This window comes from Dasypus novemcinctus, chromosome 3 (assembly GCF_030445035.2).
Source record: "Dasypus novemcinctus isolate mDasNov1 chromosome 3, mDasNov1.1.hap2, whole genome shotgun sequence".
Taxonomy (NCBI): Eukaryota; Metazoa; Chordata; class Mammalia; order Cingulata; family Dasypodidae; genus Dasypus; species Dasypus novemcinctus.
In genome coordinates, this window is record NC_080675.1 from 132,906,831 (window position 1) to 132,932,222 (window position 25,392).

The window sequence follows — 25,392 nt, forward strand, 5'->3', positions numbered from 1 at the left end:
AGAAATCTTTAAAAAAATAAAAATAAAAATAATATGCTATATGAAGAGACATCTTACAAACTGTTGATTTCTCACTTAGTGGATTATATAAATACAAAACACAAGTCCTGGTAAGGAGACACTCAGAGAAAAAGACCTCTTTCAGAACATTCTAGGCCAGTCCTAAATCAATGAGTCAGGTTGGAGTGAGGTGGGAAAACTGTAGCTGCTCCCCAAAACTTCTAGTTCTCAAGGGCAGTATTATTTGGGAGGATTCCTGAAAAATAAAATTTGATTTGAAATGGGTAATGTGGTGTATTTCTAAGCCATGTAGCTAGAAACTTGGCTAAATTGGAAAATTGAGTAAGCACTTAATTTAGAATTAAAAACAAAGAAACAAACATATTTTCGTTATTTTGGGTAAAAGAGGGTTTGGCCTAATTGTTTAGCATTCCCACATGGCTGGGTCTGCAGAGACCCCATCTATTTCCCTGATAGCACAGGTCTAATACCAAGTTGGGACACTTCTCCAGGTAGCTCAGCCAATCACTCCCACTCGCTACTACATAATTCAGGTGTGTCTTTGTAAACTGCTATCCAGATAATTGTCTCTACCCACATAGGCTTTGGCTGTGAAGGTGTGGCTAAGGTTCATTTTCAAAATACAGTAAATGGAGACACAAGACTATGATACCAAAATTAGAAAAAAGAAAATAAATACCATCTTATTATATATATAAGTCTGAGAGACAGAAGGGACCCAACAGATCATTTAGCTCATTAGTTCCCAAAAGTTTGTCCATGGATCTAGAATAATCTGTTACAGCAAGAATGACTGCTGTAATCTATACCAAGAAGGACAAAAAGAGAAACAATGCACTGAATTTTTCATAAAGCTCATTTCATTCAACATAAAGATGGTCCTTTATTTTTAGACTATTTCCTTTCTGCTTTTTTGTAGCTAAAATCTTCTTTCTTTTATGAAATATAATGGTAGTGGGATTTCTTGTCTTATTAGGCAAACTAAGATTTTAACTTTTGGGAAAAAAAACACAAAATAAACATTTTAATAGTGGAGTCCACCAAATTGCCCATACCTGTCTGGTCAACTTCATGACAAGTCTGTTCGATTTATCATGAGATACAGGGAAGTGAGGCAACTCGTCCAACATAAAAAGACTGAAGACCTGCCCAGCTGGAACTTGAGTGCTCGCCTCTGGCCACCAGATCCTCACTTACCTGCCTGCTCACCTGCCTGCTGAGCGCTGGCCTTGCAATGGCCGTCACACTCCAGACCTCATTCCGAAGGAATATCTAAATGGCCTTGAGCTTGGGAGGCCTGGCCCAGCAGCTCCTAATTCAAGGATTTAAAATGCCAAATGCATTCATTGAGTGTGGTCTCTGAGCAGAAACAAGTTTAGAGGAAGTAGGGCCAAATGAGCATGGAGCACTTTGCATAAGGAGCTACTGTCCTTGGCCAAGTTGGCTAGAAATGTGTTTCTGGCCACGCACCAGATAAAATTGCAGTGTTTCCGCATACTTTCACTGCAATTTTGAGAAGTATGGCAACATTCAGAAAAAATGTACAGTAAATTAAACCTTCCTTATCTTAGGAAAAACAGCTGAAAATATGGGGTTTTACTGGTAAAAAATGTCAGCATTTTCTAAGTAGATTTTTTTTTTCTCCTAATGTAGAACAAAGAAATGTGCCTTCTTCTTGCAGGCATTAAGAATTGATTGCTACAAACACTGACCTTCAGTACAAGAACATGTAGAAGAGGTAAAATGTGCTATTTTATATCTTTTTTTTTTTTTAAAGATTTATTTATTTATTTAATCCCCCCCCCCCCCCCCCCCCGTTGGTCTGTTCTCTGTGTCTATTTGCTGCGTCTTGTTTCTTTGTCCGCTTCTGTTGTTGTCAGCGGCACAGGAAGTGTGGGCGGCACCATTCCTGGGCAGGCTGCACTTTCTTTCGCGCTGGGCGGCTCTCCTTACGGGGTATACTCGTTGTGCGTGGGGGTCCCCTACATGGGGGACACCCCTGCATGGGGTGGCACTCCTTGCGCGCATCAGCACTGCGCATGGGCCAGCTCCACACGGATCAAGGAGGCCCGGGGTTTGAAGCGTGGACCTCCCATGTGGTAGACGGATGCCCTAACCACTGGGCCAAGTCCGTTTCCCTATTTTATATCTTAATGTGAAACTGAATCTTTCCTTGCCTTAACTATTAAGCTTAGGGGAGAGAAAGACAGAGAGAAAGAGAAAGGAAGACTTTATTTACAATAATGCTACTCTATCATAATACTTAGCACTGAAGTGATAAAGGAGGCCTTGATCACTTATCAGAGGAAAAGATTTGCAGCCAAACCCTTGGTATTATTTCATAAACATCCAAGGGAGCTATCAAGCTTCTCAGAGCTGAAAGCTATTTTATGGAAAGTACATTTCTGCTGGGCTTCCCAGATATTGAGTGGGTAGAGATTTCTAAAACATAAAGTCATTAGTGGTCAAGTACCTCATTTCTTTAGTTGAATACATGATTAGTCAGTCATTACTTTAAAAGTGCACTATCAGCCCCCTTGCTGTGAGTCATTTAAGAAATCTGTTATCTGAATTTAAAAAGTGAGTCTTGATTGATAAGTCAACAAATTTTCAATGAACCTTTAACACCATGTACTATGCCAAGAATTGTGCAGGAAATCAAGGAATACATGGTACAGAATGATGCCATTTTCATGGAAATTAACAACAACAAGAAAGCACTCACATATACATGTTCATATGTCCATTAAATAGATTTATACCAGGTTAAAAGGAAATATCCCTAGGAGGTGGGGTTCTAAGTGATTTTGGTCTGTTCCTTTTTGCTTGACTGTATCTTATAAACTATGTTAAAAGAACTAGATGGCCTTCATAATAAAGGATTTTTTAAAATTTTATTTTTCAAGAAGATACACAAGACACAGTGCTTGCCCTCAAGGAGATTCCATGTTTTAGGGATAAACAATCTTTATAGAGAGGAGTAAGGCTGTCTGGATTGACAGTGGATAATTATTGGTAACTACCAATAACTTATTTTTTTTTCTCTCCCCTCCCCCCCAGTTGTCTGTTCTCTGTGTCCATTTGCTGCGTGTTCTTCTTTGTCCGCTTCTGTTGTGGTCAGTGGCACGGGAATCCGTGTTTCTTTTTGTTGCATCATCATGTTGCGTCAGCTCTCCGTGTGTGCGGTGCCATTCCTGGGCAGGCTGCACTTTCTTTTGTGCTGGGCGGCTCTCCTTACGGGGAGCACTCCTTGCGCGTGGGGCTCCCCTACACGGGGGACACCCCTGTGCGGTAGGGCACTCCTTGCATGCACCAGCACTGCGCACGGGCCAGTTCCACACGGGTGGAGGAGGCCCGGGGTTTGAACTTTGGACCTCCTATGTGGTAGACAGATGCCCTAACCACTGAGCCAAGTCCGCTTTCCCCAATAACTTCTGGCATCACTGTTTTCCCTTTCTTACCCAGCTCATCAAAAGCTAGGTTTCCATGTGAATAATGTAAAATGTCAAGCCTACTTTCCAAGAACATTCTGATAATTACTTCAATTACATTCAGTAGAAATTAGACTTTCATGGACTTGCCAATAACCAATCCTCTACTTTGAAAGTTTCTGTGGTAAATGCACTTGAATTTCCAATAAGCAACTTTACAACCAAAATTTTGGCATATAACTCAGAAATATGGGAGGAACGAATATACCTGCCTTAGTATATGATAATAATAAAGCTTCCTGCATACATTCTGCATTCATAAGTTCATTTAACCCTTTAACAGTCTCATGCAGGTTTCTTACCACTCTCACTTTACTGCTGAGGAAATAAAGCCACATAGATCACAAAAAAAGTTTAAGGTCACCAAGTTCAGGACAGAGCAAGGTTTGAACCAAGGCGGTCCAAAGCCATCTCCTGCCACCCAGCTCTTTCTAGCCTTTCATCTGACAGTTTCCATGTATCACAGTTCTTGCACATAAAGCTGCTTAAATCTTATTGATGATGATAGCCTAAAATGAGCATATTTCAATTATTTAACTAAATAAAATAAAACTTACAACTGAATACAACTGATTATGCACAGTTACAAATTTAGAGCAGGGGCCATGAAACTTATTCTGGAGGGTCAGACTGTAAATAGTTTAGGCTTGGTAGGGCATATGGTCTGTTGCAGCTCCTCAACTCTGCCACTGGAGCATGAAATCAGTCAGACATAAACGAATGAGCATGGCTGTGTTCCAATAAAACTTTAGATATAAAACGGGTGAAAGGCCGGATTTTGTCTGCTGGCAGTGAGTAGCTATCCCTATAACATCAACAAATGCAAATATATGTTAACCCTAGAGCAGGGATTTAGGTACTTTACCCAGATATTTGCTAAAACTCCATTATGGTAGGTAAGAGACAGCATAGTATCAGTCAGAATGCATTGAATAATGTTGTTAATTAGAATTGCTCAATAAATACCTGCTAATAAATAACGCAGACCTGTGATGGGATAGGCAGCCCCTGCAAAGTATTATGGCACAGGTTCAACTAATAACCAAAGTGAGCAGTGTAAATAATAAACATCAGAACCTAGGGAATGTGAAACTGTTTGTCCCCTAAACCATGAGAGAACTCTGGGAGGTCTGGGGGTTCAAATCTAAAATGTATGTCATGGCAGTAGCCAAGAATCCACATTTTAAAAGGCCATCAATAGCATCACGTCCTCAGAAGTCAGCCACAACAGCAAACTTTCTGCTACTACCATATAGAGTTTACATAGATCTTTGCATGCCTATGACTAACTCTACAATTCCCCTAAAATATCCTCACATAGTTGCACCAAACTCCTGAATCCTCTAAGAACTTAAGCAAATTTCTCAGTTCTCCACTTGTAATGAAGTCAACACACATTTGACTCAAAATTCCATGCTGAATTTTTTAAAGTCCTATTTTTTTTTTAAAATGGGATTTGGGGAAAGCGGACTTGGCTCAATGGACAGGGTGTCTGCCTACCACATGGGAGGTCCACAGTTCAAACCCTGGGCCTCCTTGACCCGTGTGGAGCTGGCCCACGTGCAGTGCTAATGAGTGCAAGGAGTGCCCTGCCACGTAGGGGTGTCCCCTTTGTAGGGAAGCCCCACACGCAAGGAGTGCGCCCTGTAAGGAGAGCCACCCAGTGCAAAAGAAAGTGCAGCCTGCCCAGGAATGGCGCCCCCCACACGGAGAGCTGACACAACAAGATGACGCAACAAAAAGAAACACAGATTCCCGGTGCCGCTGATAAGGATAGAAGTGGTCACAGAAGAACACGCAGCGAATGGACACAGAGAACAGACAACTGGGGGGGAGGGAGAAGGGGAGAGAAATTTTTAAAAAAGGGATTTGGCAAGTTAAATTTGAAACATAAAGAACAACTCAAGAATGTCAGGTATGTTCAATAGTTGATCTTCATTTCTCACATTTCTTTTAGTAAACATAAGAATGAAGAAAAACTGATAAAATTGCCTATTTTTGACATGAGGCAATCTCTTTTTAAAAACCTTTTAAGGCTCTGTTTTGCAATCAGGTGACATTACCAGTAGAACTCTCTCTGCAAACCAGGATTTTTCTCTAGGATCAGCTGTGGTATCACGTACCCTGGAGTCAAGGGTAAAATGCCATAGATTATTTAAATAGCTAAGTGCTGGCAGCACCTTGACTTTTGTGAAATGCCAGGAAAATAATTTAGTATCATCTCCATCTTTCCCCAAGCCTGAAGCAAGTGACAGAAAAGGACAAATCATCACTGGGGCATGGTGACAATGATGTGAGCCTATCACATTCGGCTCAGAATTTCAGATGCAACATCTTAACGTGAGGAATACCGCTATGTTTTACCATGGATGTTGTCATACACCTGAAAAGTTTCCAAGAAACCAATAAAGGATACAAAAATATAGTCGTCCATGTATCTCTTCTTTAGATTCTCCACGATGGCGTTCTCCGTGATCTTCGACAGCAGCACCATGTCGTCCACACCGCTGTGCTTGACATTGTGGCTCTGCCAGTGGTACCGGTAGGCACCCTTGCTGCCCTGTGAACAGAAAAGACTGTTAGGAGGACAGTTTAGCTTCTCCTGGATTAAAAAAGAAAAAGGGCACCAATTTCCTAAATACTCCTCAAATAAAGTACAGCAGAACAAGCAGCACAGACAGGAAAAAGATTTGATAGTAACAGACCTGGATTCAAGTTCCAGCTTTGGACCGACAAAAGTGAAGTGGGGGGAAGTGACCCAAGCTCTCTGGGTCTCTTAAGCTTCTGTTTTCTCATCTGTAAAATGGGAGAAATAAGACCCAACTCATAGAGTTGCTGTGACGATTAAATAAAATAACATTACGTAAAGCACCTACCAGTGTTGTAATATAACGACAATGATAATGTTACATAAATAACATTATGTAAAGTGCCTACCAGTTGTCTCCAACAACTCCTCCAACCTTATTGTCTTGTAGAATTTATCAGTGAAAATAAACAATGAAATAGAGATGTTTCAGCCTTGTTTTGTAAGTTGTATGACAGAATGCAGAAGTGGAAAGAAGACATATCCCACAATGGCTAGATCACATAGTTATAACTTCTCAAGTCATTATTTTCTTCCATAAATATGTTGGTGTCAATGAAATTCAGGCTTTCCATAGGCAAAGATAAGTTAGGTTTTGATGACTGATCCCTGCTATACTAAAAAGGAAGTAGACAGAATGGACGAAAGGGGATGACAGAACATGCCTATGGACTGGGGGACACCTCACCTGGCCCATGGCCTCCTTAGACAGATGAAGCTTTGGCCCTGGTCTGCTTGTTGTGTTTAAAACTTAACACTTGGGGTGGCCTGCAAGGCTTCATTTCATTTGACATTTCCGTAGTGGGGTCCCCATGTGTCCAACTCTATACCATGTTCAGGGTTTGGGGGGCATGGAGCACCATAGATGTCTGCACTTGGGGAGCTCATAGTCCATTGATGGACACCTAGGTAACGTTGGAGAAAACTGTGGAGTGTGCCAACAACTCCACACTTTAAACACACACATAAAATGGTGCTATGGGGCAGAAGGGGAGTGACTCCTTGTCCTGGGAGAGACAGAATTGACTTCCTAGAGAAAGTGCTAATTGAAGTGGATGCAAAAAAATCTCTCAGTTTGCCAGGGGAGACCAGGGGAGCTAGGACCATTATAATCTATACTCACTGGGGCAAAAATGCTAATACCTGGGAAATAATGGCAAATATTATATGAAAGATACTGGAAGACTCTCTCTTTCCCTCAAACACTTCATGTACACTACAGGAAGTATCAAGCATTGTGTAGGTGTGTGTGTGAGGGGTGTAGGGGTAGAGGTGAACTGCTCTTTCCTTGGGATTTCACTAGAGCGTGGGGGGAGTTTGGATAAGAGAGAAATAATTCACAATGAGGGTATTGAGAAAGGCCACCTACTCAGACACCAAAACTAGAATGTGAAAGGGGACTAGGAGGCCCATCAAGAAAAAGGGGGAGGAAGCAGACTTGGCCCAATGGATAGGGCATCTGCCTACCATATGGGAGGTCCGTGGTTCAAACCCTGGGCCTCCTTGACCCGTGTGGAGCTGGCCCACGCGCAGCGCTGATGCACGCAAGGAGTGCTGTGCCACACAGGGGTGTCCCCACGTAGGGAAGCCCCACGTAAGGAGTGCACCCCATAAGGAGAGCCGCCCAGCGCGAAAGAAAGTTCAGCCTGCCCAGGAATGGTGCTGCACACACGGAGAGCTGACACAACAAGAAGACGCAACAAAAAGAAACTCAGATTCCTGTGCCGCTGACAATAACAGAAGCGGACAAAGAAGAACACGCAGCAAAACAGACACTGAGAACAGACAACTGGGAGGGTGGGGGAAGGGAGAGGAAAAAAAAAGTTGATTGAATTAAAAAAAAAGAAAGAGAGAAAAAAAAGAAAAAGGGGGAAGTGGATGGAAACAAGATGGACACCATTTTAAATTTCATTTATTTAAATTATTAAATTGTTTAATGTTTTCTCTGTGGGACACACAGAGGCTCCAGGAAAAGCAATCTTTACAAATAAGCCAGCAAGTTGCCACTGTAGGAAAAGCCAATGCTAAGGGCTCAAGCTTAGGAAGCAGGAGAGGACTGAAAGGCTTCCTGCCCTGCTCTCTCAGAGGGAAACTGTCCTGTGATATATTTGGCTTTCTCAGAAACACAGACAAGACCGAGTCTACAAAACTACCTCAGATCTCACCACTCCTTCCTCTGTGGCAAAGCAGAAAGAGAGAGAAAATACCAGCCTCAGCATGACTCACTGGATTTCCACTGAATGCCCACAGTCTACTATCAACCAGATAAAGATTCCTTGGTGACTCCTCCCCAGCACTCATTCTCCCTCCTTCTCCAGCTTGATTATTCTTTCTGGGTGCCCACTAAAATTACCCTTCATAGAAAATTAAAGACCTACTAAAGAGCTGGCCAGTTTTTCCTGGTACATTTTTTCTTTTTATTATTTCTTACCCTCCATAGAAATCCACCTACTTAAAAAAGCCAAAATGTTATTTTCCTTTGAAAAAAATATAAGCACAGTTGAACAAGAGAAGGGTTATCAATTAGCTTTTTTTTTCTCAAAAGGAAAAAAGCTTTAATTAGTTGATATTTAACTCCTACAAAGGGCAATAAAGGAGGGATTTTGTGTCACAGTGTCTGTTTTCATATTGATCCACCGATAACGGCTTTCTCAAGATAACCCAAGGTTGCTGTCTTTTCTCTGTCCCATCTCAGAGGCAGTTTCCTCCTTTGGATGGCAGCAATTCCTTGTGGAATTCACTAATTCTCTCAGTCCAAAGATCATTCAACACAGAAGATCCCCACCCTTGGGTCTCCAGTCTCTTCTTTCACTCAAGTTCCAGTCCCTTATCTGCAAATGGGTAAGGAACTAATCGTGTGACTAAGCAGTTATCACATGCAAGGGAAAGAGTCGTTTGATTTGTGGAGGCTGTTTCATTTACTCTGCCAAATAACCCTGTGAGAAGAAGGAAACTGAGATCTTCAAACAAGTGAATAACAAAAGCCAGATTTATGCTGAAATTTTGCATACAAACATGCTTCCTTTACACCATTTCACTCTTGGACTTCAAAATCATCCTGCATATTATTATCTCAATTTTACTGATGAAAAATTCTGTAAATTGCCCAATGTCTTCTATTTTTAACTTCTCTATGTTCCTTGCCATACACTACTGCCTTTCTTCTCCTCCTCCCCCAACCCCACCCAAAATATGCAGATGAGGTAGAGGGAGGGAGGGAAGACAGCTGGGAAGGGCAGGAGCAATTCAGAGCCTTTAGGGGGAAGGCTGACCTGCCCAGAAAGTGGAAGACAAGCCTCAGAATCCACCCAGTTGGTAAATGAAAGGTGGCCTCTAGCTAGGGCTGGGAAGTTCTACCAGAGGCTAGAAACACTGTCACGGTAGCTGGAAACCAAACAGGAACGCAAACCTCTCACCTCAGCCCAAGGAAGCTTAAAATTTCCCCACAGTGAAACAGAAAAACTGGCGCACCACAGAGTTGGTTAATGGCATGACCTCTGACTTTTCCTTGGAACACCGCGATTGAACAAGGTGGAAAACGGTTCTCATTTACAAGCCCTAAACAATGCCCTTGGAAGCAGAGGCTGAAAACTGCCTTCAGACCATAGACTACACTCCTAGAATTGTGAGGATGTGGACTACAGTTCTGGGCAATTAACCTTGAGCACCTGTTTCCCCTCTGCATCCCTCTCACTGAGAGGACGGGTGGGGACTGGGGCCACACATGCAGAGGAGGAACAGCAGTGATGGGGACTTCCCCATCTATGTGCGAAGAGCCATTCCCTCAGATGGGAACAGGCCGTACTTACCAGGCTATCACCCCAACAAGAGTCAGCTTCCTTCTCTTTGATGGGGTCCTTTCTGCATGGGTAGGTCCTTTTTTTTCCCCAAATAAAAATCTAAGCTTTTGAACAAATAGAGGGACTCAGCAAGGTCCCATTATTTCCCAATTTCCTGTGGCATGGGAGGCATCACTGTATAAGAGAGGAATATAGCAGCTGACATACTGAGAACTGAACAATTAAAAATGATAAGGAAAGGAATAGTTGCTCTTAGTATTGACAAATACGAAAAATTATGAGGGCGCTATTTCCCCATTAGTTAAGAACTGAGTGCAGACTGATTTAGTTTATTAAAAAGCAATTGATGGGAAGCGGATTTGGCTCAAGGGATAGAGGTCCAAGGTTCAAGTCCAGGGCCTCCTGACCCGTGTGATGACCTGGCCCATGCGCACTGCTAATGCGCACAGGGAGTGCCATGCCATGCAGGGGTGTCCGCAGCATAGGGGAGCCCCACGTGCAAGGAGTGTGCCCTGTAAGGAGAGCCGCCCAGCGTGAAAAAAGTGCAGCCTGCCCAGGAATGGCACCGCACACACACGGAGAGCTGACGCAGCAAGATGACGAAACAGCAACAAAAAAAGAGACACAGATTCCTGGTGCTGTTGACAAGAATATAAGTGGACACAGAACACACAGCAAATGGACACAGAGAGCAGACAACTGGGGGAGGGGAGGGGAGAGAAATAAATTAAAAAATAAACCTTTAAAAAAAAACAACAATTGATTCAGAAAAGTGGGGTAAGCCCACATCCATATAATGGCATGGTTTGTTCCTCATGTTTAGGAGACAGCACCAAGTCACAGGAGCCCCTAAACACAGAGGAGGACCTCAAGTGACCGACTCCCCGACTGACTTTAAAAGACGGAGCACCGCTGGCGGGTGTGTGCTCACCAAGGCGGGGACTAGGAAGAGCGAAAGAGCGTCAGTCCTCAAAGGCAGGGACTATTCGCTCCCTGAAAACCCACCTTCACGCACAGGGGAGGGGGCCCGGGTGCAGCCCTCAGTTGGCCGCAGGAGCGGGTTCGGCAAACACTCACGCTTGTGTCCCAGTAAGCATTTTTCTTCCACGGTTCATCCAGGAGAGAGGAGGAGACAACATGCTGGGTAAGTACAGCTTCAGTCGCCCAGAAAAGGGAGGCCCTTAAAGGAGCCCGGGAAACACAAGAGGCCCAGTGTTGGGCAAGGCCTGAAGGGAGGGTGTGCTCTATTACTCTTACACTCTTCCAAAAAGAGTGAACTGCACAGTATTTTTAGAGAGCAATTTGGAAATAGATATCAAAATTTCAGACTCAGGGACCAATATGTAAACAGGTATCTATCTAAATTAAAATGAAATTCACATCCTCTATGATCTGGCAGTTCTATTTCCAGAATTTACCCCAAGATGGGCTGGCAAAAGTATGCCAAGTTATATGCACAAGGTTGTTCACTGCAGCAGAGTTCATAATCGGGAAAACTGGAAACATTGTTAGAGGACTACTTAGAACCCCACGAAGGAGTATGAGGCAGCCGTTAAAAGGAATCTGTACCGCTGACATGGAAAGATCTTCAGACGACGCAGTTGGGTGAAAAAGAAATCAATGTGTGGAACAACAAGCACTTGTTTAAAGTTTTAAAAAGGCATGCGTGTAAGAATTGTTTTCTTGAAAGAGACTAAGAGGGTTTGGGGAGAAAGAAGATTTTTACTTTCCATTTTATACTTTTCTGTACAATTTACTTTTTCTTTTTTTTAAACCATGTGCATATGTTAGCAAAGGTTAGAAAGGAAGAGAAACATTGAAAACAACGTCAGCACAATGGAGCCTTTCCTGGGGTGGCGTTGGCACTGACTGGGCTGTCCACCGCCAGGTCCTCCTTCTAAGACTGGGTTCTGTGCTGACTCCAGGATTGGGAGATGTGGTCTGAATGACATTACCTCTTCAGAAACAGTTAGCCAGTCCTTAAGCACAGCAGATCAGCGGGTGTGATTTCCAGGCAACCTGGGCTAGAATGCCCTCAGCGTTCTAGGTGCACCTCCCAGAAGCAGAGCACCCATATTATTATCGTGAACAATGAACCAAGGGTAATGCCCTGGCCTGCAGTCTATCTGAGCTTCTTTTTAAAAGGGATTGTTCTGTCCTGGTGAGTCATAACAGGAAAGGAGCAAAGCTATCTGTTAGACTTAAAATATTTTAATTGACAGTCTGGGAATTCTACCTTGTGCATTTCTGCTTATGATTGTAACAAAACACTTCCATTTCAAATGACAGAAAAATCAACCTTAAATAATTGTTTCTACTATGTGCAAAGCACCGTACACCAACCTTGGGCTTGGGATATAGTTCAGCTTTATGGACTGATTGGGTAATGTGAAGATGTTTATTTGAAGCAAGCAGGTGTGTGCTGGATTGTAGTTCACAGAGTACAAGGAAGAAGTGTTTCTAAAAGAATCATAACAGGAACATGCAGTAGCCAATGAACCACCCCAATCTGTCTTGGCCCTTGGGTAATTGGAATTAATAGTTATTTAGTCATTTACTGAAATATGTGCGAATGCTTTACATGAACTCAGTTAATTCCCAAAACACCTGTGAAACACAGTATTTTTTTTCCTTTTTTTTTTTAAATTTTATTGACTTTGTAATAATATTACATTAAAAATATATATGTGAGGTCCCATTCAACCCCACCCCCCCACCCCACCTCTCCCCCCCCCCAGCAACACTCCCTCCCATCATCATGACACATCCATTGGATTTGGTAAGTACATCTTTGGGCACCTCTGCACCTCATAGTCAATGGTTCACATCATGGCCCATACTCTCCCCCATTCCATCCAGTGGGCCCTGTGAGGATATACAATGTCCGGTGATTGCCTCTGAAGCACCATCCAGGGCAGCTCCATGTCCCAAAGACGCCTCCACCTCTCATCTCTTCCTGCCTTTCCCCATACCCATCAGCCACCATGTCCACTTTTCCCAATCCAATGCCACCTCTTCTATGTGGACATTGGATTGGTTGTGTCCATTGCACCTCTATGTCAAGAGGAGGCTCAGATTCCACATGGATGCTGGATGCAATCCTCCCACTTTCAGTTGTAATCACTCTAGGCTCCATGGTGTGGTGGTTGTCCTTCTTCAACTCCATCTTAGCTGAGTGTGGTTAAGTCCAATAAAACAGATTGTAGGTGCTGGAGTCTGTTGAGGCTCAGGACCTGGCTATCACATTGTCAGTCCAGAGATTCAAATCCCCTAACTATATCTTAAACCCCAACATTAACTGCACCTCCAGCACATTAGCATGAAAGTCTTATGAAGGGAGATCCCATCTGAGTCCAGATTCATCACATACAAACACCATTTCCAAAGAGGGGCCATCTGACCTGGTGGTTAACCCCATCGGCCATGACCATAACTCCCATGGGTCTCTTTAGCCCTCAAAGGAACCAATATCTGGGGGTTGTATCTGCTTTATCTGTCTCTCTGACTCTGCTCAGTTGTGCATAAGGGCAATCCTTCTGCCAGCCTCCAGACTCTTTTTTAGAAACTCGTAGCCATATAAACTCATTTCTCCTTTCCAGGAAACACAGTATTATAATCCCTATGTTACGATTTTTCAGATGGGAACCTGAGACATGAGGTTGTGAAGGCCACACTCTTTCTAATCACACCACGTTGTCTCTGCATGAAGGGGTGAAAGCGTGGGAAAAATACAGTAGGTGGTAAGCACACAGGGGGGTTGCTCAATGGATGTGGAAGATGTCCCAGTAATGAAACTAAATGAAATAACGGTGATCTTATTACAAGCAGTAGCCTCTTAGGTTTGTTGAACTGTGGCATGGAGCATTTACTAAGGGTCAGGCACTGTTTTAAGTACTTTATAAATATGTTGATCATCCTGGAAGCATCTGCATAGAGTTCTACCATGCACTGATCTCATTTCAGGACTGTTTTTACCAGCTTTACTGTTGAGGTTGATGATGTCCGGTTTTAGAGGCTTTGTCGAAAAATTGTGTAGCTGCCGAGCCCCTCACCCCCCAACTCCCCACACTCTCCTACGCCGATGGGATGAGGGGAGTGTCCTGGACCACAAGCTGCCTGCCTCCTGACTGCAAACTAAAAAGCAAGGTCTTTAGTAAGTTCCTCTTCCAGTTGGGAAGACACGAGCAACTACATTCAGGTTTGTGTCTCTTTCAACCCAAACAGTCCTTCTACGTTAGCATCGTTTGATGCAGGAAACCCCCTACCCCCACTGTGATGTGTCCACCCCAGGGATTATGGTGATTTCTGACTTATTCTTGTAGGCCATACTCCAATGTTCCCCCAACCCTAGTCATTTTCAACTATTTTTACAATTTTTCTATGTCCAAGTGCCATCAGTCCTGTTGCATCACAGTTTTCTATAAATTGGCTGTCCTTTCTAATTGGCTTAATCCTAAACAATAATCTCCATAAAATCACCAGTTTGGTATGTTGGTTTAACTTCTTCATTACGTGTAAAAATAATAACGAAGACACAAGCTTACAAAACCTCAGCGTGTGCTGTGCGTACCCACCTTGTATTCCACCTTGGCCCACGGTCCACTCATGGGACACACTGCCATTCTCCGCTGTGGCCTGTTCCTGCCAATTCCAAGTCTACCCATTGAGAATTTAATTGGGTTCTGATCTTTTCCCCAGACATAACTTTCTCTGCTCTGGAAAGTCTCATACAGCAAGACCAGATTCACCCCCCTTTGTTAAGTTATCAGGTAAGAGACTGGGTTTTGTTTTTACAAGCACAAACTGCCCTGGCATTGTGTTCCCTGCACTTGCCATCAAGGATCCTGAGACTTCTCTTTTCTTTTTTCTTTATTTTATTTTATTTTTTTTATTGACTTTGTAATAATATTACATTAAAAATACATATGTGAGGTCCCATTCAACCCCACCCCCCCACCCCACCTCTCCCCCCCCCAGCAACACTCCCTCCCATCATCATGACACATCCATTGGATTTGGTAAGTACATCTTTGGGCACCTCTGCACCTCATAGTCAATGGTCCACATCATGGCCCATACTCTCCTCCATTCCATCCAGTGGGCCCTGTGAGGATTTACAATGTCCGGTGATTACCTCTGAAGCACCATCCAGGGCAGCTCCATGTCCCAAAGACGCCTCCACCTCTCATCTCTTTCTGCCTTTCCCCATACCCATCAGCCACCATGTCCACTTTTCCCAATCCAGTGCCACCTCTTCTATGTGGACATTGGATTGGTTGTGTCCATTGCACCTCTATGTCAAGAGGAGGCTCAGATTCCACATGGATGCTGGATGCAATCCTCCCATTTTCAGTTGTAATCACTCTAGGCTCCATGGTGTGGTGGTTGTCCTTCTTCAACTCCATCTTAGCTGAGTGTGGTAAGTCCAATAGATCAGATTGTAGGTGCTGGAGTCTGTTGAGGCTCAGGACCTGGCTATCACATTGTCAGTCCAGAGATTCAAATCCCCTAAATATATCTTAAACCCCAACATTAAATGCACCTCCAGCACATTAGCATGAAAGTCTTATGAAGGGAGATCCCATCTGAGTCCAGATTCATCACACATAAACACCATTTCCAAAGAGGGGCCATCTGCCCTGGTAGTTAACCCCATCGGCCATGACCATAACTCCCATGGGTCTCTTTAGCCCTCAAAGGAACCAATATCTGGGGGTTGTATCTGCTTTATCTGTCTCTCTGACTCTGCTCAGTTGTGCATGAGGGCAATCCTTCTGCCAGCCTCCAGACTCTTTTTTAGAAACTCGTAGCCATATAAACTCATTTCTCCTTTTCATTTCCCCCTTACTTTAGGACAAACAGCATTTTAAAGTCATGGTATTTTATGTAGACGTGGATATTCTGCTGATCCGCATTGAACCTTCCGTATAAGGTCATTTTCCAGTTGCATCATCAGTTGGTAGTTGATAGTGGTCCCTCGTTGCCAGGGAGGCTCATCCCCGGGTGAGACTTCTCTTTTCATCTCCTCCCCTCAAACACCTCAAGTCCCCTGGTAGGACTTGTCTTGAGGCAGTCCTCTTGGGCAATTCACTTACTCTCTCTATAGGGAAGCACCTCTTTCAAGCACTGGTAGCACTGATGTCTTCTTTCCTTCTCCATCTCCAGGAAACCTACAATAGCCAGTCTCTCCCCCCTGGTGGCAGAGGCCCTTTGAAAACCCCCTTTGTTTGGGATAGATTTCAACACCTCACACAGTTTGGGTGCCCAGTGCTCCAGGCTCCTCCTGATTCACCAAGCAGACAGGCTCTCTCAGAAGTGCAGGACGTCTGACCTCCCCACAACGCAAGGCAGAGGGCTCTGGCTGCGGCTCCTCTTGGCACAGCCACCAGACAGCTGAGGTCCCAGGAGGATGCACAGTCAGGGAACAGTGGCTGCCCTTGCAAGCCTGGTCTGGAAGCCCTCACGTCCATCATCCACAGGCAGTCAGCCATCTAGCTAAAGCTACACTGGTTCGGCCCCTCGTCCATCTCTACCCATCTTAACCCTCCTTTCTCCTGACTTTGGAGCTCCCGCAACACTGTTTTCCTCATACATCATTCTGGGTTTTGTTTTTGTGCTTCTGGGGTATGACGGGGGGAGGGCAGGATGAACTCCAGGCCACTTGGGCTCATTCTCAGGACTTCTTCAAACCTCCCGTCAACCCCCACCCCCCCACCCGAAAATTCACACCCAACTCAACTCAGGCATCATTTTCTCTAGGAAGCCCCCTCCTCTCACCGCACTTAGTAAAGGGCAGTATCTAGGGGCCTGGCTCCCCCATTCAACTCTTACACTTGATCTTAGCCAAAAGGCTGAGACTATTCAACTCTTAAATAGGCAGAAACTGGGTCTTATTTATCATTCTACCGCAGGGCATAGAATAGTGACTGGAACATCGTAGGCACGTAATAAATAGTTGTCAAGTGAATGAAATGGAATAAATAATATTCTTCTCACATAATAGCTCACTCTTACTATCTATAAGGCAGTGTTCCAAACATTTTACGTATGATAACCTATTTAATCCTCACAACCTGCCAAGGGAGGAAACTGAAGCACAGAGAGGGGAGGTAACGTGCCCAGCTCAAAACAGGCAGTCAGGCTCCAGAATCTTTGCCCTAAGGTAAGTGGCTGCAGGAACCTGGAGTGAAGTCCAAGCTAACAGTAACTGGAACACACTGCATGTCGACTACCTGCTGTTTCTTGTTTGACAAAAGAGAATAAGAAGTACCACGTGGTATGCAGGTCTGTGTACAAAGCACTGCAGCCAGGAGACGACAGAGGTCAGCGGCTCTTACTCACTGGCACAGGATGAAGAAAGCTCAGGGCCTGGAGCCTGCCTGCTGGCTGCCGAATCCCCATGCGCTGGGCAGCACTGGGTGCGTGGCCACGCTCACCCAGGCCCAGCTGCGCGAATGAACTCCGGGCCACTGGGGCTCATTCTCAGGACTTCTTCAAAGCAGGTGTAGTACACTGTGGCTGCTATTCGTGGGGAAAACGGGATTCCTGGGCCCAGAGTCCGCCCCAAGGAAGAATTTCCCAAATCTTTCCCGCTGCCCCCCAGCGCACAGCCTAGGGGGTCAAAGGGACAAGATCCCACCCCACCCCCAAAGACAGCTTTCCATTTCAAGCTACAGAATAATACAAACCACAAGGTTGAAATCCCTTTCTATGACATACACTCATTTTACTTCTGCCCTTGTTTATATTTTAATCAAACAAGTGACGAAAGTGTCACCCTGGTGTCAGTCTACCTTTTCCTCTGTGGTTTTGCTGGCTTAAAAAAAACTTTTCTTTTTAAATAAATAAAAGAAGTATTTAACAGTCCCTTCAAGGACCTCCCCGCCATCACTCCTGTTTTCAAGTGCAAAGGTTGAAACTTTGGGGAATGCAATTCTTTTGGCTAATCCAGGAGAGCCCAGAGTCAACAGACTTGAGTACAAACCGTAGCTCTCATTCTCCTCTCTGAGGCCAGTTTCGTGGCATTTTCTTCATTACAGTTAAGGTGATCTACTAAATGTGTACCTGATGCAATTCAATTTTTACATCTCTGTTGACAGGACTTTTCGTTAATAGGTTCACGAACCAGCACAAATGAAACAAGCAAACCAAAAAAACCTATGAGCTATGTGTCCTAATTTTTGGCTTGAAAATTATAGCCTCTGAGCCATGGTAGCTGCTCAGTAAGTTTCTTTAATTGAATTAAGAAGCCAAAGTGATGAAGCAGGCAGACCAGCCAGAAACACAGGTGCCACTGGCTCTTGTTCATTTTACTGATTGAAAGGGAAATAAAAACAGGAAGGTAATTGGACAAGTTCCTACCACGGAAAAGGAACCATTGCTGAATACCAGGGGAAAAAGAAATCTCAATTTAAATGCTGTTCTGAGGAAAAAAGAAAAATACGCAAAGACTTAGCAGACTGCTGCAAAGTTGATAGCAACCTGATTAAAAAGTCTCTCAGGACACAGTATGTTCACAGCATCTCTTCTGTATTGATTGCAAAATATGCATTATTTATAGGTAACGCAAAATGGAGGAAGCAAGGCCGACAGGAGATAATCAACTCATATTTCACGGTATTCTTAGATTATTTAATTTTTTTCTTAAAAATGAACCCTTTTGGACATATCTGAATGAGAACTCAAAAGAAATAAAGGTTTTAAGGTTGATGGACTTCTTTTCTTACCTATGTTCTTTTTAAGGGCCATGTGGAGACACTGACAGGCCTTGAAGCAGGTTAGTGTAGGGAAAAGAGGAAAAGACAAGTCACAGCTGGGACCCAGAAGAGACCATGACCATGAGACCTAACCCTAACCCTAACCCTGCTATTAAGAACAAAGCCAGGAGGATCCTGCCAAGACCCCAGGCACGAGCTCACATCTGGAACTCTCCCAGGGTTGAGGGGAGGCCCTGATAATTCCCAACAGGCCTCCCTATGGGTCCTGGGTAACCCCAAACAACAGGCCTCATCATTGGTCCCCTAAGAGCTAACAAGCGGGGCAACCAATCAGAACAGCAAACAGCTGGGGCGCCCCTCCCATTAGGAAAGAGGAGAAGTGACATGAAGGCAGCCCCCTAACCCCAAATGCTCCTCTTTCCCTGGAGGAGCCTGCACCCACATCTGGGTATGTATTTCTTTTCTCTCATTTCTCAATAAACTCTTTTTACTGGCGTAACTAAATTGGCATGTTCTTAAATTCTTTTATGTAATGTAGCCAAGAACCTAGAAGAACCTGATGTCCTCTGACTTCAGAACGAAGAACAGGATTTTAAGAAGAGCTGAAACAAGTAAGGAGTGATCTACCATCTCCCCCTTGGGGTGCGATGTTGGGGAGGAAGGGTCTGGAATGTGACCAGGGATGTCTATGGAGCATGGGCAGCCTCTGGCATGGATTGGTTCTGGGGCTCCTCCAGGGTAGAAGCCAAGCTCGGGGGCCACGGGCATCCCCTGAGCACCATGGTCACTGGCCATCACTGAACAAAGAACAGAAGCAAGACATGCCCTCACACCCCTCTTGTTTCTGGCATGGGCACATCTGGACCCTTTGCTTGCCTGATCTGGCCTGGTCAATGTCACATGATGCCATGTTCCTCTAGGGGCAAAATACAGCCATGAAGGCTTGGGTGTGAAGTCAGAAAGAGACATGTCTACAAGATCCAGGGAGATCTTGGACCGTGGAGTTTAAGGGCTGGCTGGCAGGCATAATGGAGACGAGGATCCTGTGGGTTCAAGGAATTTAGAGGACAGGAGAGTGAGGGGGAGGGATAACCAAGAATCAAGTATAGGGAAGTGAATATGGCTCAAGTGATAAGGCCTCCACCTACCATATGGGAGGATCCCAGTTCAATCTCTGGGGCCTCCTGGTGAAAAAGAAGAAGAGAAAGCATGCCTGCACAGTGAGCCAGTACCCACATGGTAAGCCGAGTGCCCTCACAGCAAGCCAAGTGCCCTCACAGCAAGCCAAGTGCCCACACGGTGATCCAATGCCCATGTAAGTGAGTCACACCACAAGATGAGGATTAAACGAAAGAGAAGAAGGGGAGAGTCAAGGTGAAGTGCAGCAGAGACCAGGAACTGAGGTGGCGCAATTGACAGGGAACCTCTCTCCGTATCAGAGGTCCCCAGGATCTAATCCCAGTGAATCCTAAAGGAGAAAGAGGAGAAGAAAACACAAAAAGAGAAATAGATACAGACCACACAGTGAAGGGACAGGGACAGCAAAAACAGGAGGGGGGGCAGGGGGAGGGGAAGGGGGGAAAAAAAGAATCAAGTATAAGCTTGAGCAGAATTCAGTTAAAAGCCCTAGGGGTAGACAAGAAGGCAGGCATTTGTCCTCAGGTGTCCATTATTGGCTTATCTCTCAGGAGCCACACCAAGAGTCCAGTTTTCTGAAGGTAAGGACTGGGGCTCCTGGGTGGGGCTGGGTGTGCTGAGGGTGCAAGGAAGAGCCGACAAGCGGATTTCCTTAGCATTTAGGCTTTCCCTGCCTATGGACTGTTCCAGGGGCTCCTTACCACTGACCTACACTGGCTGTGCCCTTCCTCCCCCAAGTCCAATGAGCAAGTTAGGGGGATGAATTTTCAATAAAAGCAATTTGGAGGGTCACCATGAGCCCACCATGATCTTGCCCCTTATTATTGGGTTCTTTCGAATTTTAAGGAGACCCAAACAGGTAAACTGTGCCTTTAACTAACTTAAATCCTTACACAATGTTCAAATGCAAGCAAATACAGATTTAAAAACAAAGACAAGAAACAGAAATTGGACCGGAAGGTAGGGTAGGGTTAGCCAGGGGAAGAGAAAAGACCCTTCTCCTCTCTGAGGGCCTTGGGATTCTAACTGAATAAGGGCTTAGCTTCCCTACATTTCAAAAGATTCTTAAGAAAGCTCCATCTTTCAAGGACTTTTAGTAAAAGCCACATTCGAAGATTCCAGTCTTAGCCTGGCAAGTTTCAAAACCTCTCTAAGGCTCAGTATCTCTTTCTTTAAAATGGGGCTAATTACAGTAGCGGCCATTCTGGGTTACTGAGACAATGAATGGAGAGCTCTTATTATTCTGTCTGGTCCATAGTGAGTGCTAAGTAAAGGCTAATAAGGGAACTGGGACTACTCAGACAGCAATCTTGTTCTGATTAGGATACCTGATGCTTCGAGAAATTGACCACCGTCATCTCCTCTGGGTGAATAAATAACAAGACAATAGCAGTCAGAGTCAATGAAGAAATACAGAAGTTTTAGGAGTGACTGACAGCCGGTGCAGGCAGAGGCAGTGGATAAGGAGCAGGCAGCTTTGTTCAACTTTGAAAAGGAGCTAATTCTTTAAATTATGTGAGCTTCATTTTCCCACCTGTTACCTGGGAAGATATCTCACCCCTTACCCCCACCTCACAAAAGTTTCATGATGCATAATCAAATGTTCTGGAAACTGTATCACATGATATAAGTATGAGATATTTGAACACAGGATTCTCTAATAACAGGAATCTGTTACAGCAGAGAAGAAATGGGGGAATATAATAGCATAACTAAAAAGGAAGCAAACAGCTAAGAAGTATAGTAAAGACCATCTTAAGTAACAGACTGATGTCTTAGAGACAAAAAAATGAAGGAACATAAGGCACTATTTTGAACGCTTACTACTAAATTAATCCAGGCATTTAAAGATTTAAAATTTCCCATATAATAAGCATGACTATTTGTGAAACTTGACCCTCTGGCAATTGGACTACAGGAGGGCACAGTTCTGATACTGTCTGTCAGTTCTAATACTAAGTATCAGGAATGCTTAATTTCATTCTAGTTTTAACATAAAAATAAACATAAATACAATATTTTCTTTCCTGTGGGTTGTTCTGCATACAAAGATCCCATTTTGGGGGCCACTTTCCTAGAACTCCTTGCCTTCATCTAACCTATAGCCCTCTGTGTATGGGAAAGAAAAAAAAAAGAGTCAAGGCATTGGCTTAAAAATAGGAAAGTCATTGGTAAAGGAGAAAGGCTATCTCCAGAAGGCAGAGGAATTAGAAAGCTGTAATCTGACTAGACATCTCTGGCTGTAAGATGTCACAGATGTCACAATTTCCTTCCAATAGTAACTTTCTCCTGCTTGCATCACTAAAATTGAAAACAAAACACAAGCTAACTCTGTCTGATGTGATTATGGGGCATGGGTGGGTCACACCAAGTTAAAACTCAGAGTCCAACATTGTTCACACAAAAATAAAAGGACATTTTTGGTTACTTCCACCCATTTTTCTTTGTATTCTGAGCAACATGATGTAGCAGCATCAAAAAAGCAACTGTCAGGAAACAGATATGGCTCAAATGAATGGGCTCCTGTCAACCATATAGGAGGTCCAGGGTTCGATTCCCGGGACCTCCTGGTGAAGGCAAGCTGGCCCATGCGGCAAGCTGGCCTGCAGAGTGCTGGCCCATGCAGAGAGCTGGCCTGTGTGGAGAGCTGGCACAGCAAGATGACACAACAAAAAGAGACACAGAGGAGAGACAATAAGAGACACAGCAGACCAGGGAGCTGAGGTGGTACAGGAGATTGAGCACCTCTCTCCCACTCTGGAAGGTCCCAGGATTGGTTCCTGGTAGGAAATAAATAAATCCTTTATTTTATTTTTTTTAAAGGGAACCCTTATCATCATCAAGGTGAGCTCTATAATGTTTAGGGGACAGGCAGAGGGCATCACATTTGACAAGGATCTACTATGTGCCAAACACTGTGTTAGGTGCTGTGCATACATTGTTTCATTTGGCCTAAAAAGAAGTCTAGAAATAGGTACTGTGAACCCATTTAACAGATGAGAACACTGAGTCAGAGAGAGGGGCAAGTGAGTTATGGAGGCCAGATTTGTATTCGGGCTTGGTGGCTTTTAGAGACCACTGCAGCATCCACTGAAAGTTACATTGGAGACAAATGGATTTCCCAACTGTGAAATCTGTCTCAACGGAGACATTCTCTGGTAGAAAGGTTTCATATGCAGCGCCTGAAGCTGCATTTAGGTCCCCCACTGTCAAGATGAATGAATGGGCCTAGGGGCATTTTAGGCACACTGAATATATTATTATTGACTCATAGAAAGATAACGGTGCCACAAGAAGCCACAGTGAAGCCAAGTCCAGAGCACTGGAGCCAGAGCAAAATTCCACCACCCTGGAACATGGGGCCTCAGCCTCGTCTGCTTCAAAGAGTCTCTCACAGCCAGTTTCAAGGACAGACACCCACAGCCTGGTCTTGAGGAAGTGCAGGCTTGCTCCTTCAAGATTCTTTGGGGAAGATGATTTCTCTTTGTGGCAAAAGTGCCTCTTAGCACAATAAGGGCACTCAGTTAAAAATAACCTCACAGAAATTCTCTCTCAGCCAAAATAGTCAAGACAGACACCAACGTTCAAAACAGTCTGCGGGATCTGTGGGAGGAATTTTTTTACATGGCTTCCAAAGTCCAACAGCATGCCACTCTCGGCCCTCACAGTCAGGGCAGGTGGTAAACTCTGGCTCTCCGTGAGAAGGGACAGGAAAAGGGGGCTTGGGATGGATGCTCTCTATGCCCTGCCAGTTGTGCAGGGCGCAACTCCTAACCTCCATTTGGGGCAGGACACTGAATAAAAAAGAAAAGTCAGGATCGCCACCTCACAGCAGAGAGCTGTGCTGAAAATTGTCAGAAAGGCCACAAATGTATTTGCATAAATATTTGCATGGTGTTTGGCTGCAAAAAGTGCTGAAAGGATTATTACACTTGGCTCCCAAGTCCACAAAAGTCCCTTTCTGCCTGAGCCCAGGGACCCAAAATATGAGGAAAATGCAGAACCAGCAGTTCCGATATTCTCCCTACACTGCAACTGCTGCTTCTTCCTGGAAGTTGGGGTAAAAGCACAGTATGATTAACAAAATACCCAAAACTCAGATATACCTGGGAGAGACAAAATGTCACATAAGGTTCAGTGGAATTAAAAAGAAAAGGTTTCACTGCTTGTTTGGATGCAGGATGGCTGGGTTTAAGATACAGAACAGCTGCTAGATTTCTGCTTAGAAAAGGGGGAAAGCTCATTTCAATTTATTTTGCTTTTTAATTCAGTGCAGTGAGAAGAGAACAAAGGTTAGAAAAGAGAAATAGCTCGAGATCTTGACAAAGATAAAAGGCAAATGATTTAAATTAAACATGAGGGAAACATTTAAGAAGGGAAGGAAATGAAACAACCCTAGAGATCTAAATATACAACAAAGTTGTTTGATCATAGGGCAAGTAATATGAATAAATAAAATAAAATACCATAAATGCTCTAAAGGAAAAGAAGTGGAATAAGACAAAAGTTTCCTTTCAACCTCCATTCTAAGGAAACCACAGCTCTTTTGCTTGGTCTAAGTACAGTTCACATGCTAAATGGCTAAATTCAGCTTTTAGAAAAACAACCTAGGCAACATTTTCTAGTTAAATAAATATAACTCAACCAAACATTTGTAAAATTTGTTTGGTGGGTAGATTTGTTTTGAGTGGCTCTGAATAAAGGTAGGGATGATTGTTTTCTTTTTTTTTCCATTTAAATTTTTTACTCTTTTATAAAATCCATGGTTGTTTTACAGGACTCCAAGGAAAATTCATGAGTTTTAAAAGGTGGCCTGAATATTTTTAAACATACCAAATAAATGTTTCTCTTGTCTCTGAATTCTCTTGTCTACAGATCAACTGAGTATAAACCTATCATCTGTTCTTCAATGTGTTTCCGTAGCACATACCTTCCAGGTATGTGCTCGTATTCCGCTACAGAATTATCATTTACACTTCCATGAAATGCACTTCCACTGATAGGCATGGGGATTATGAAATGAAAAGGGCACTACCAGAAATGCAACACTGATGTTGGGTACAAGGACGGACACAAAGTGAAAAGCTACAGATGGCAATGGGAGGCCTGAAACAATGTGTGGTTCCTTTCTATTCTGTTTTGCTCCATTGTGTTTTGAATAGACTGAATCACTGCCCAGCTTTGGGGCCAGAGTCTGAAAGGCCCCATTGTGAGGGCTATGCTTTCCAGAGCAGAGTTAAGGTTGCTGTAGAAACCTTCCCTATGAATTTCCTGACCAGTGTGATGAAAATCTCTACTGAACTGTGATATTACTACAGTTACAAACAAGATGGCAAAATGAGCACGGGCCTACCCTTTTGGGGTCTTTTTTTATCTGAACATAAACCCACTATCTGCCACCTAAATCTCCCACAGAGCGAAAACAGTGGCTGAATTTCTGAGAGCCAAAGCCTGAGAAGTGGACCTGTACAAAGTGTGGGAGGAGTCCCTTTGTCTGTCCCATATGCTTGGAGATGCTGGGCAAATGGGTGTTTGCAGACAAAAGGGAGGTTGTCAGTTCAGGATCTGTTGGGAAAGTCACTTTAGCAGGAGCTGAACAGGGAGGGGTGGGGCACCCATGTTCCAAATGCCAGAAATAA

General features: G+C 44.0%; 1 protein-coding gene across 3 annotated transcripts in view; it reads right to left on the bottom strand.

The window, feature by feature from the left end:
* Positions 1–25,392, bottom strand: part of MYO1E (myosin IE) — a 220,819-nt gene that overhangs the window by 124,507 nt on the left and 70,920 nt on the right. For all 3 annotated transcript variants that reach the window (XM_004452867.5, XM_071214222.1, XM_004452868.5), the window contains exon 2: positions 5,929–6,072. In XM_004452867.5, the coding sequence (XP_004452924.2) occupies positions 5,929–6,072 (144 nt within the window). The remainder of the gene's footprint in view (positions 1–5,928; positions 6,073–25,392) is intronic.